Source organism: Schistocerca serialis, chromosome 1 (assembly GCF_023864345.2).
Source record: "Schistocerca serialis cubense isolate TAMUIC-IGC-003099 chromosome 1, iqSchSeri2.2, whole genome shotgun sequence".
Taxonomy (NCBI): Eukaryota; Metazoa; Arthropoda; class Insecta; order Orthoptera; family Acrididae; genus Schistocerca; species Schistocerca serialis.
Genome location: NC_064638.1, coordinates 423,816,865 through 423,829,890, shown reverse-complemented (window position 1 = coordinate 423,829,890; position 13,026 = coordinate 423,816,865). Strand labels below are relative to the sequence as shown.

The 13,026-nt window shown below is 38.5% G+C and overlaps 1 protein-coding gene across 1 annotated transcript in view; it reads left to right on the top strand.

Moving 5' to 3' along the window:
- Positions 1-13,026, top strand: part of LOC126472131 (telomerase-binding protein EST1A) — a 353,124-nt gene that overhangs the window by 107,098 nt on the left and 233,000 nt on the right. Inside the window, exon 5 of the mRNA XM_050099913.1 lies at positions 947-1,888. Within this exon, the coding sequence (XP_049955870.1) occupies positions 947-1,888 (942 nt within the window). The remainder of the gene's footprint in view (positions 1-946; positions 1,889-13,026) is intronic.

Here is a 13,026-nt window from a genome sequence, read left to right as displayed (position 1 = left end):
TGAGTATGTGGCATCTCCATGTCCTTCACAGTGATCATTCAGTGTCTGATACTGTTCACACCCGTTTTATATACCCTACCAGGCCTAGTAACAATACTAAAAACAAACAAAAGTACTGCCTCCTGGTGGCCATTTTACCTGTTAGAGATTTGCGACTGTAATCATTAACGTGTGTGTACATAATTACATTGGCATGACTTCTGGGTCTTCACAATTTTTATCAGGCAGTGTTTTTCAGGTATGAGAGCAGTAACTGCAAAGGATTAACTAACTTAAACTTTTGGGAAAGAGTAGGCCAAATCAGTAAAAGGATTTAAATCTGTGGCAACAAGCCTCTGGCTGTGAGGAATCTTTTTGTGCTGGAAAGTGAAAATGACTCTTCACAAGCAAAAACATGTTTATTTGGATTGAGAGGAATGACTATGTTAATTTTCTTTCATGAGATCAGAGAGCTTTTATCAGTGTCTGGTTGGAAAGAAACTGGTATTTTCGGTCAGTTACGTGGTCATTTTGTTATTCATATTAGACAGCTGAGTACATTTTATGTCACAGAAACTCCTGTTATTGCTGAGAGAGTGCTGTATTATGTGGGTTATCATGCAGCTTCAACTACTTTTTAACTAATGATTTTTCCCAGAGCACCTTTGTTGAGCAAGGGTTACTCGAGACACAGTTCATCTGTTTCCTTTTGCACTTAAGATTAATGATTTTCCTTCAACAGATGTCACCGTGCTCTTTATTTATTATTTTTGTATTCCCATTTTTGTTTCAGTTTGTCTCCGTTAAACGTCATTGTGTGTGGTGTTGCATAATGAACAGTGATCAAGAGGTTGTGTATTATAGGGATAAAATTATGACTCGTTTATCTCTGTTTTTAGTTAAAGAATGCTAATTATATTGTATTGTAAAGCTGCTTTTTCAACCCTGGCTTAATTTTCATTTTCAGGAGTGTAAGCAGAGACAAATTATACAACCATGATGGTTTGGATGACAAAAATACCTTCACCACAGCTAGTGAAAGAAATAGAGTAAGAGGTTCCAGTAATGAACGGACTAGAAATAGAGTTCCTAGCGGAGACAGAAACAGAGGAAGAGGTCACAGTAATGAGAGAAACAGAAACAGAGGTCTCAGTAGTGAAAGAGGCAGAAATAGAGGTCTAAGTCCTGAAAGGAAGGGTGGGGACATGGGAAGAAATAGGGGCCCTAGCTGGGAGCGTAACAGAAACAGAGGATCGAGTCGTGATAGGAAAGGTGGTGGAGACAGAGACAGAAACCGTCATCGAGGCCTGAGTCATGAGAGAAACAAGAACAGAGGACCGAGCACAGAACGAGGAAAAAGCAGATGTCTGAGCCCAGATAGGACAAGAAACAGGGGAATGAGTCCTGGCAGGGGAAGAATAATCAGTCCAGAGCGGAATAGGAATCGTGGCCTAAGTCCAGAAAAGGCCAGGAACAGCAGAGGTACTAGTGCAGACCGTAACAGAAATCGAGGACATAGTAGTGACAGGAAAGGAGGTGGTGGTAGTGGCAGGAATAGAGGTGGTAGTGGTGAAAGGAAACGTAATCGAAGTGGAGAACGCAGAGGACGTCGTCGAGGTGGTCGTGGGGTGAGCAGAGAGAGGAGGGCTGCTGCAGCCGAATCAAAAGGAGCACCTTCAGGGTCATCTGCAGCAGTTCCACCTCCTTCACATCCAAATGTGGCTGGCATATTGATACTGCCACCAGGAGAACAGACCCAGCCAGCAGGCCTGGTTCACCATCAGCAGCAGTCTACAGTGCAGCAACAAACAGTTGGAACCTACGTTGTCCCACAGCACAGGCAACTCTTTGATCCAAGCAACCCTGGGAAGCCCATTATTGTGCCACGTACAAATACTCGTTCTGCAAGGTGTGTAATCTTTTCAATATTTATTTCTAGTAGAAGTCTTGCTCCATTAATTTATTTGTCTATAATTTGAAAGAGTATGCTTTCATTTTGCATATCATTCAGGGTGTATAGACCCCGAAACAACCGGGAAAAACCCAAGAATTTTTTCATCCAGTAAACCCTGGGAATTTTTTAAGATACTGGGAATTTTTCATTATTTTAGTTTCCAGTTAAATATCTTTAATTTTGCCTGGTAAGAACTGATGCAGCAGAACATAAACGATAAAATAATGCCAAAATAAAACTTGAGTTGCTAAGAAAATGGGCCATTTACAACAATTAAACACAGTGCACGTATGAGTATCTGCTGACAGCAAAATGTGTAAAAGGCTTTAGGACAAAGACTATGCAATACCTCACAACAGCAAAGTGCTTTCGATCAGCGTGAAGTCACAACAGTGTACATTTCTAACAAGTCACAGGAAAATGTTGCGAATGATGGTTTGAGAACCCTTACCTTCTTTTTCATGAGACAAATTATGTTACATGTGAGAATGTGCAATGAATTTCTTAAATCATGGAGCATCTGATTCTTTAAAAACTTAACCCTTTGAGAACAAGCCACTTAAAAAAAAAAAAAAAAAAAAAAAAAAAGGGCCATCATTTAAAAATTTACTAACGTACTTGTGTTTGAAATTTCTTAAAGGGTAACACATGCTACAAAAGATGAATCTTCAAGGTCAGTTTTTCATTTTTATTTTAGTAGTTTTAATAGTTTAGTTATTTTTGTAGATTATAAATTATGTAATAACAATGACAAAAGGTCTAATTATTCTTAGTTCTTGAGCATTTTCACAGTAATCAGCTTTTCTATGGAAAAGTCAAAGTACTCAACAGAACATGTATTCAGCCAAGTAACCCACAAAATGTTCAGTGCACAGTAGGGAAATTAACAGTCGTGCTTGACAGAAATATTAAGCTGCTGCAATTTAAGCTGTGATCTTAGGATAATGCCTAACCACACTCTTGGGGAAAAAAGCAAAAAAAAATTTTTTTGAAGACTAGTATTATACAGCTTTATTTGATGAAAAATATCATCTAGCAGTCGTATTTTGCAAAGCAAAAACACTCATTATTATGCCATATTTTCCTGAATTTATGGTTGATTGCCAGGCCTCTCGGAGCACTTCTACGATTTCTCTTTTCGCATCATAGCAGGGACATCACTTTTAGTATAGTTTGTTCTTCTGTGTGTTTGAAAATTATCATGCTGAATTTGTTGAATTCATATTTATATTTTCGGTGTAGGTATTAAAATCCATGGAGAAGAAATAAAAATGTTGAGGTTCGCCGATGACATTGTAATTCTGTCAGAGACAGGAAAGGACTTGGAAGAGCAATTGAACGGAATGGACAGTGTCTTGAAAGGAGGATATAAGATGAACATCAACAAAAGCAAACGAGGATAATGGAATGTAGTCGAATTAAGTCAGGTGATGCTGAGGGAATTAGATTAGGAAATGAGACACTTAAAGTAGTAATGGAGTTTTGCTATTTGGGGAGCAAAATAACTGATGATGGTCGAAGTAGAGAGGATATAAAATGTAGACTGGCAATGGCAAGGAAAGTGTTTCTCAAGAAGAGAAATTTATTAACATCGAGTATAGATTTAAGTGTCAGGAAGTCGTTTCTGAAAGTATTTGTATGGAATGTAGCCATGTATGGAAGTGAAACATTGACGATAAATAGTTTGGACAAGAAGAGAATAGAAGCTTTTGAAATGTGGTGCTACAGAAGAATGCTGAAGATTAGATGGGTAGGTCACGTTACTAATGAGGAGGTATTGAATAGAATTGGGGAGAAAAGGAGTTTGTGGCACAACTTGACAAGAAGAAGGGATCGGTTGGTAGGACATGTTCTGAGGCATCAAAGGATCACAAGTTTAGCATTGGAGGGCAGCGTGGAGGGTAAAAATCATAGGGGGAGACCAAGAAATGAATACACTAAGCAGATTCAGAAGGATGTAGGTTGCAGTAAGTACTGGGAGATGAAGAAGCTTGCACAGGATAGTGTAGCATGGAGAGCTGCATCAAACCAGTCTCAGGACTGAAGACAACAACAACAACTACTTTCGTAACACCAAAATACTCTGTGTACGTGTTACCGCACATTAAAAATCTTTCCAAAATGTCCAGTAAGACTCCTCTTACACGAGGTTCTGGGTGACTTTTCTTTACTGTACCCCCTTCCCCAAATCTCTCCAGTTCCTTTCCTTCACCCCTCTTTGTTCCCCTTCAACTCACCCGCCTGAAGAAGAAGAAGAAGAAGAAGAAGCCACTTACTCCAAAAGCTCATAAAAGTTAAATCTTTTTTTGTGTGTATTCTCCTGCCACTGCTTGGTGAGTAGATTTTTTTTTTTTGTCTGTGCATTTACATTAGTTTGCTTAACCAGTATGAGAGACCAGTGGACAATCATTGGCAAATTACGTTTATGTTATATTCCCTGTGCTGCTTTTAAGTAGTGGTACTGGCTGTGGTACTGTTTTAAGTTCCTTGTTCGATATTTACATCGAAGCAGCAGTGATGGAAATAAAATATAGATACGGTATTGGGATTAAAATTCGGGATGAAAGAATATCAATAATAAGATTCTCTGGTAACATTGCTATCCTCAGTGAAAGCGAGCATGAGTTACAGGACATACAGAATGAACACTCTACTGAGCACAGAATATGGCTTGAGAGTAAATCAGAGAGATACAGAAGTGTTGGGGACTAGGAGACAAGGGATTTATGACGAACTTAGGATCAAAACTGGCGACTGCAAAGTACACACAGTGAAGGAATTACCGTGAAAGAAAAATAATGTACAATGGACAAAGCAAGGACAACATGAATTGCAGGGTAGCATAGGAAAAGAGGGCATTCCTTATCTGTGAAAATGTCCAAGCATTAATCATAGGTCTTAATTTGAGGAAAAAAATCTGAGAATGTAGGTTTTGATCACACCATTCTATGAAAGTGCAACAGGGATTGTGGAAAACTGGATGAGTATCAAAGAATTTGAGATGTACTGTATAAGGACATTGAAAATTAGGTGGTCTGTCAAGAAGTGAGGTGGTTCTCCACAGAATTGGCAAGGAGAAAAAAACCTGGAAAAGATTGACAAGGAGAAGGGACAGGATGATAGGTTATATGTAAAGGCATCAAGGAATGACTTTTATGGTACTAGATGATAGGTTATATGTAAAGGCATCAAGGAATGACTTTTATGGTACTAGATGGTAAAAAAAGAACATTAAATTGAGAATAAATCCAACAAATAATTGAGAATGTTAGGTGGAGGTGTTACTATGAGATGATGTTGGCCTAAGAGAGGAATTCATGGTGAGCCACATTAAACCAGTCTGAAAAATGAGGGTTTTTGTGCTGATACCAGCTTTTTGGGCAGACATCAGCTTTGTCCTTGGAGAGAAAGAAATTAATGAAAATAAACATTTCATAAGTTGTTCACATATTTGTTGCATGGAATTCTGACTTCAACTTGCTGCTTTGAACTGTATTCAAAATAGTGACTGTAGCATAACATCAGTTACTGCAAAAGATTTCCCAAAGAAGTATGAAAAGTCTCCACAGTGGTCACTAACATTCTGACTTCCACATGCCAGATAGATGTAAGTGAGCTGCGTGATGCTATTGTGAAGGAACAACTGAAGGGGGAGAATATTCACATGCAGCAGGTTTCGCTGTAACCATGCAAGTATTTTTTGCCGTTCGGAGCCATTTGTTCTTGGTTCAGTCAATTGTTGCCACCGTCAACCAAATGAAATGACAACTTCCGTCAATAAGTTATGCTGAAAGGATGGAGGGATGTTCCTTAACGACTTTAGTGAAAATATGAAGAATAGAATTAAGAGTCTGGAAAGCTTTCCTTATCATCGTGATCTTCCAGTGTAATTCTATGCCAAGTGGATCAGTTTTGAAGAAGGTCCCTGCTCAGATTGACCATGTCTGAATCCAGGGAAATTTTTTAAGTGGGTTGGATGGATAGATGAAAAGTTTCAGCTTGATATGCCCTTAGGTTCCATTTCTAGACTTGTAGATAGGGGTCACAAGTTGGAATCACCTATAAGTGTTACTTTAGAACACTTTGGATAACTTTTATGAAATGTAGCTTACTTTAAACTTACAACTGGCAGTTAAAAGAAAATGAGTGAGATGGGGAAAAAGTGAATACTCACTATAACTGTTACTCCATTTATCCCACTATGAGGCAACCCAGTCAAAGTCTGCATGAAAAAATAGTTGTAGTTGCCTACGGCACCATGACTTTACCCAAGTGTGCACCTCTGCATCTCAGAAAAAATCAATGGCCATGAATGTCTTTTTTTAGAGCTCCAAAACTAAGGAAATCACATTGGGAAAGGTCGGGACTGTATGAAGGATGTGTAAGGGCTTCCCAGCAAAACTTCTGCAGCATGCTTGGGACAACCTTGGCAACAAGTGGTCGCCCGACTCTTTTTCTATCTGTTTCATTTTCATTTGACTGCCCCTTACACAAGTCCCTGCTTTTGTATACTTGAACAAATTATCATGCTGTCTAAGAATATATTACTGATTGGGTTCTTGTAAAAACTGTACTATATCAAAAATGGCAGAAGATTCATTGACGGCTTTGAGAGCCCATCTTTAACAAGCCATAAATCAGTCATAAATCATAGTTTTATGGGTGGATTCAGCCAAGAATTGGTAATACTATACACAACCATGCTGTCTATCGCTTTTTGTACAATAGCCTCTGCCCTCGGTCAAAATATGCACTTGCAAATTTGATGAACACATTTTGGGTGCCGGGGTTTGAGAGCTCTATCTTTTTTTCTTTCTGTTTCTAGAAAGAGTATACTTTAAGCTCCAGTAGTTACATTATTCAGTTTTTGGTCCACATCTACATACGACTGAAAAACGTTGCTCAAAGTTACTACTTTTCATACGTGGTGTATATGCTCAAAGTTGCTGAGTAAACAGATAGTAAAATTTAAAAAAAAAAAACTGCTTTTATGTCAATAAAAATAAAAGCGTAGTTATGTAAAAATCACTTTCAAGCAATAAGCAATGATAAACAAATGAAAATCCAGAAATTTAGAGTTTGAAGCACACAGTAAAACTGGAATAATTATTTCCGCTTCAGACTCTGTCTTGCTTAGTTTCTAAGTAAACATATTGCCATCCTGTTGTTGTTGAGGGTGCTTTTGTGGTTTTAGATATGTGTTGCTCTGGAATCCAGCAAGTACCTTTAGTAGGTGGCCTGTGGAAGGAATGAGCAGGACCAACATGGGGATGTCCTAATGAAACTTCACATACATTTCCCACCCACCAAGTATTGTCATACATACAAGCAAAATACTGCCCAGGTTATAATATAGTTGAAACAGCTGAAGTTTCTTAATCTGCTTTAAATGCTTTAACTGAGAATGCTGCAGTGTCATTGGAAACTCTGCTTGCACGCTTCTTGTTTAAATTGGTGGGCTTCAACTTTTCTCTTTTTCCAACAAGTCTGTGGCGTTGGGAAAACCTCCTTTTCTGATAAAGCTAAATTTGTTCACTTTCTTTATGTGTAACAAAAATTGATTTCTGAAGTGGCATCATTGCAGAATTTAAACAGGTCAAGACGTGTCAATATGTGGTTATCTAAAGGCCTCAGCAAATTAACATGAACTGCCAGTCTCCTAGCTGTTCCTCCAATTCCGTCACAAGGAGAATCCTTGGCTGATTACAAAGAAATTCCATTCAGCAGGGATAACAAATTGCTTTTCATGCAGACATAAATTGATATTCTTGAAATTCTTTCATTGGGACAGCAGATCTATCTCTACTATTGTTTTTCTCAAATATTTAATCAGCCTCATTATGAATGCATAAACTGCACTGTTTTCAAAATGATGTAGGCAGTCACTAATAATACAGACACTGATATTCATTAGCTCTTGATCACAAAAATAAACTACAAGCAAACGTCCTTGCCACAGTGGTGACACTGGTTCCCGTCAGGTTAGCATTTGGATGGGTGACTATCCGGTGTTCTGAGCGCTATTGACAAACAGGGTGCACTCAGCCCTTGTGAGGCAAACTGAAGAAGTATTTGATTGAGCAGTAGCAGCTGTGGTCTCGTAAACTGACATACACCTTGAAGAAGAGTGGTTTGCTGACCACGTGCCCCTCCATATATGTATCCAGTGACGGCGGTGGGTTGAGGATGACGCAGCAGCCTGTTGGCACCGTTGGGCTTACATGGCTTTTTTGGCAGAGTTTGGCTTAGTTTAAAGTAAACCACAAATGGGTGTAATGTGGCTTAGCTCTTCTCCCAATGAAACCCTTGTACAGCATCTTGAATGAGACATGAATAGTTCTCAGCAAGATCCTTCAAAATGAACACTTCACCATTTGCAAGGTTTTCTTTCAGGTGCCTTGGATATGAACTTTGGTGTTTTCAAATGAAATGGTGCCTTGTCAGATCATTAATTTGTAGAACCAGTTCCTCTATAAACTCTGCCACAGTTCCACCACATGACTCTAGTATGTCCCTGTCAATATGATTCAAAGGTTTGTAATCTATCATTTATTCTGGATCATATTCTTTGGAAACCTCTACCAGATAAGTATTACACTTTGGCTTGAGATTACAAAATTTTGAGAAGCCCAATTCACTGCTGTGTTCTATAGAAAGACTGTGTGCATTCTATCAAGTTAAGAAGTAGTAGTAGTAGTAGTAGTAATAATTTCTACTTAATGATTTTTTTCCCCGCCCAACCATACTGCTATGTAATCATTTTTTTCCTGGCAGAGCCGAGAAAATTCATCATCTACAAAGAACTTGAGGACTTGATGTTTGATCTTATCGAAACTTTTTCCCTAACATCGTGCAGGTACTGCCAAGATGCCAGCCTCAACCTCTAGCTTCCTTGCTTGCTTGACCATTCTTGCACAAACACTAAATTCTTTGGTTTTCTGTTCTATACTCCAGCTACTATTAACCAGTATCAAAATTTGAACTTTATTGGGCTGACTCAAGTGACACACTTCAATTTTCAGTTCATTAATTAAAATGTCTGTGTTGTTACATCTCTGGGATTACTTCACCATTTGTGTTTCCACATCAGTAGAGCTCACACCAGCAGCTGCTGTTATAGCCTTCGTGATGGCACCTTGTGCTTTCTGAACCTCCTGTCTTACGTAACCCATTGAAACCCATTCACTAATTCATCAAAGCTTTAAAGGTGAGTCTCCAAAGATGCTAGTGTAGTATTCACTGTAAAGCAAATGCCAGCTTCGTCTATATAATCAGTAGACCTGGAATAGTGCTCATTTTGAAGCTGTAGTTCCTTATGAGGAAATTCTTGTGTTCAACTGGGACAAAGCTTCTGGCTAGGCTTGAAAACTTTATTAGTCAACAGTTCCTACTTCTCACCATAGAAATGTCAACTTTGTGTTTTCCAGCAGCTATTTTGTAGAAATAAAATTTTTTTCATCAGCAGAACACTAATGTATGAATGAATTTGGGTACCTTTTGTAAAGTCCAGCCTAGATACGAGTTTTAAAAGCTCGTTGTCAGACTTTTCATTCAATGGCTTAAGCTGACTTTTACCTTAATAAAACTTTGATATCAGCATCATCGCGATCACCAAAAACCAAATCAGCGCCATCTCGATCATCAAAAACCAAATGTCATGCGCTTCTTTATTTATTTCACAAAACATAAATTTGTTCAGTCACTAAACTTTCTAAGAGCAAGCTAGTTATAAGATCAACACCAGAGGGGAATTGACAGTTCATAGAAAGTACAGGACTATTCAAAAAGAGAACAGATTTCAAACATTTATTGCTTCCAAACTACAAAAGATAGAAACACAATTCCAACTTTCCGAGAAAGAGAAAAATTTTCATGCATTCAATGTGAGAACCGTGTGTTACACAAGAAATATAAAAACGGTGGCTCATTTCCTGCCACACACAAAGCAGCTGGTTTCTCATCATCAAATTCACAACTTTGACAATGCAGTATCACAGGCTTTGAACAATGTCATTCATAGGGGGATAAAAATGTAGTCTTTCAGGTAACTCCACAGGTAATTTACAAGGTGTGAAGTCTGGAGACCTGGGAAGCTACCGGTGATAAGATTCCGTCCTGGAACGGTGTCGTTCAGGTAACGTCAGACGTGCTTCGATAAATTTTCAGTAATGAATTTACAAAACCTTCTGGGAGTCATGTCATCCATAAGTAGACATGGGTCTAAAATTTAACTGTATAGATTCTGAAGCTTAAACCATACTCTTTGTAAACATAGCAAGATTAAAACAGTGTTTAGCAACATATTTAACAATGTTTTGTGTTGTGTGCAATTTCTTCAGGGATGAATTTACAAAAAATTGATAGTAGATGTGGATTTTCATTTGTTTTATTGCTGATTATTGCTTGAAAGTTGATTTGCATGTAACTACACTTGTATTTTTGACATATGATCAGTTTTTACTGATTTTACTTTCTGTTTGCTTATTATCATTCTAGTGCGTTTACTCTGTGTATGAGAAGTAATAACTCAGCAATGTTTTCTAGCCATAAGCAAATATGAGTCAAAAATTTTAACTATATAGCTTCTGGAGCTTAAAGAATACTTTTTCTAGATATAGCAAGATAAAAATTAAAAGATATAAAGTTGAGTTTTGGGCCACCACAACTATCCAAAATTTGGCACTCAAAATGTTTTCATCAAATTTACATGAACATATGCTTTGATAGAGATGAACTAAGGGTATTGTGCGAGTAGCACAATAGCACTGTGTGTCATGTTACAAATTCTTGACTGAATCGGTCCATAAAATTACGATTACTGCTGGTTAAAGATGGGTCCTCAAAGTCGCACAATCAGTTATCTGTAGAGTCAGGATAAATAAGTATTAAAATGACAAAATATGTACATATCATATGGGCTTAAAAATATCAAACCATGGAAAATCCAAGATGGAATGTAACAATATTATGAAAAGTATAGTTGCTAATCACCATATAGCAGAGATGCTGAGTTGCAGATAGGCACAATAAAAAGACTTTCACAAAATGGGCTTTTGATCAACAAGGCCTTTGTCGAAAACACACACACACACACACACACACACACACACACACACACACACAATAGGACCACAAACTGTTTTTGCCTCCATATTTTATATTTCAAGCCAAAAACGGCTATTTTCAAATAAACTACACTTCATTACACCAAAAACAATCAGTTTTATGCTTCTTTAGTCTCTCTGGCTTTATTTATGTTATTGCAATACATTTTTTTTTTTTTTTTAATTTTTCAGAACTATTTCCGTTTGAATGGAACAGTGCTTTTCACTGACTGAAAGATCTCCCTATATCACAGGGTGTGATTGGAGCAAACTTAAATTTGCACAATTCTGGAAGTGAGTTTGGGACATCAAGTTTGTCATTCGTTTGCACAGCATATGGTTAATTTTTGTCAGCAGGTTAAAATATTTATTTTTCTTCAAATACATAGTTCAATTTTTGGTTTAAAGCTCAGCAACGGGTCCTCCTGCTTCGCTAATTTTCGTTTTTATGCCTTCAATAATCTTTACATGGCTTTCAGTCAAGTTGAAACATTTTCCAGTGCCTTAATCTGATGCAGTAAAAAAACAGTTATTGCTTTTGATGTACACTGAATCACTCTGTGAAGTATCATTTTTAAAAATTGAAAAATAATTCTTTTAATGTAACTGAAATGCTCAACATAGTATTCAGCTGCTTCTATCCATGTACCCCGAAGTGTCAGCACTGGTTCTGGTGGCAAAATAATATCGGGATACTTTGAGATCTGGGAGCTTTAAAAAATATTACTCTCATGTTTGATATTAAAATATACATTTTTCTAATTGATCTTTATGCATTCAGCTAATCTATTTATTGTGTGTGCCAAGCACATTACGTGATCATTTAAGGACATAAAACATTCAGTACATCGGCAGTTTTTACCATATAAGGAGCAGCATTGGTAACTAACAAGAAAATTTATTTGTGTTTTATGCCATTAGCCCATAAAAGACTCTTAGCATCATTAAAGAGCTTTGCTGATGCTTGATGGTTACATTTAGGAAGTTCTTCACATACCAACAGACAGGATTTGCTCGATTTATCTTCAAATAGTCGTCCAATTAGTACATCACCAATGCACCACCCTTGGGTGCCTGTAGTCTCATCGATTGCAACCTATGTAGGATCATCCTGAATTAAGTCTCAAATTGACACCAAAGAAGCCTTACAAACGCTGCTGACTTATTTCTTTTCTAAGTGTATCAACAACATAAGAAAACACGGATAGCTATTTACCGTGAAGAAGACACGTCAAGTTGCAGACGGGCACAATTGAAATGACACTTACATATAGCTTTTGGCCACAGCCTTTATCACACACACACACACACACACACACACACACACACACACACACACACACACACACACACACACGCGCGCGCGCGCGCGCGCGCGCGCGCGCGCGCGCGCGCGCGCGCGCGCGCGCGCGCGCAACCGCCAACATCTCGTACCAGAATGCAACATCATATGGGATGCAAGCAGCAATATGGAGGGGTGGGGAAGGGGGAAGGAGAAGGGATGGTAGTATACATGTGGGGAGAGAGATGAGTGCTTGGCTGGTAGAGTGTGCAGGGCTAGACTGCAAATAGGTGCAGAATCAGGAGGTTGTGGGGCACGGAGGTGGGAATAACAGGAACAAAAAAGGAGAGGAGTGGGAAAAGATGGGTGGATGTATTGGCAGAGGACTGCAGACAAACAGGGTGGAAGATGAGAATGGGGAGGAGATGATAGGACAGAGGGGGTGAGAACTGTTTCATGGAGAGTTTGGGGACAATATGTTATCGTAGGTTGAGGGCAGAATGATTACAGGAGTGGAGAATGTGTCATAACCATAACTCCCATCTCTGCAGTTGAGAAGAATCCAGACAGCTCAGGTAGAGAAGCAGCCATTGAAATCAAGTGTGTGATGTTGAGCTGCTTGTTGTGCAACAGGGTGGTCTATTTTACTCAAGGGCACAGTTTGGTGGTGACCATTCATCCTGATGGACTGGTGGTTGGTACTCACA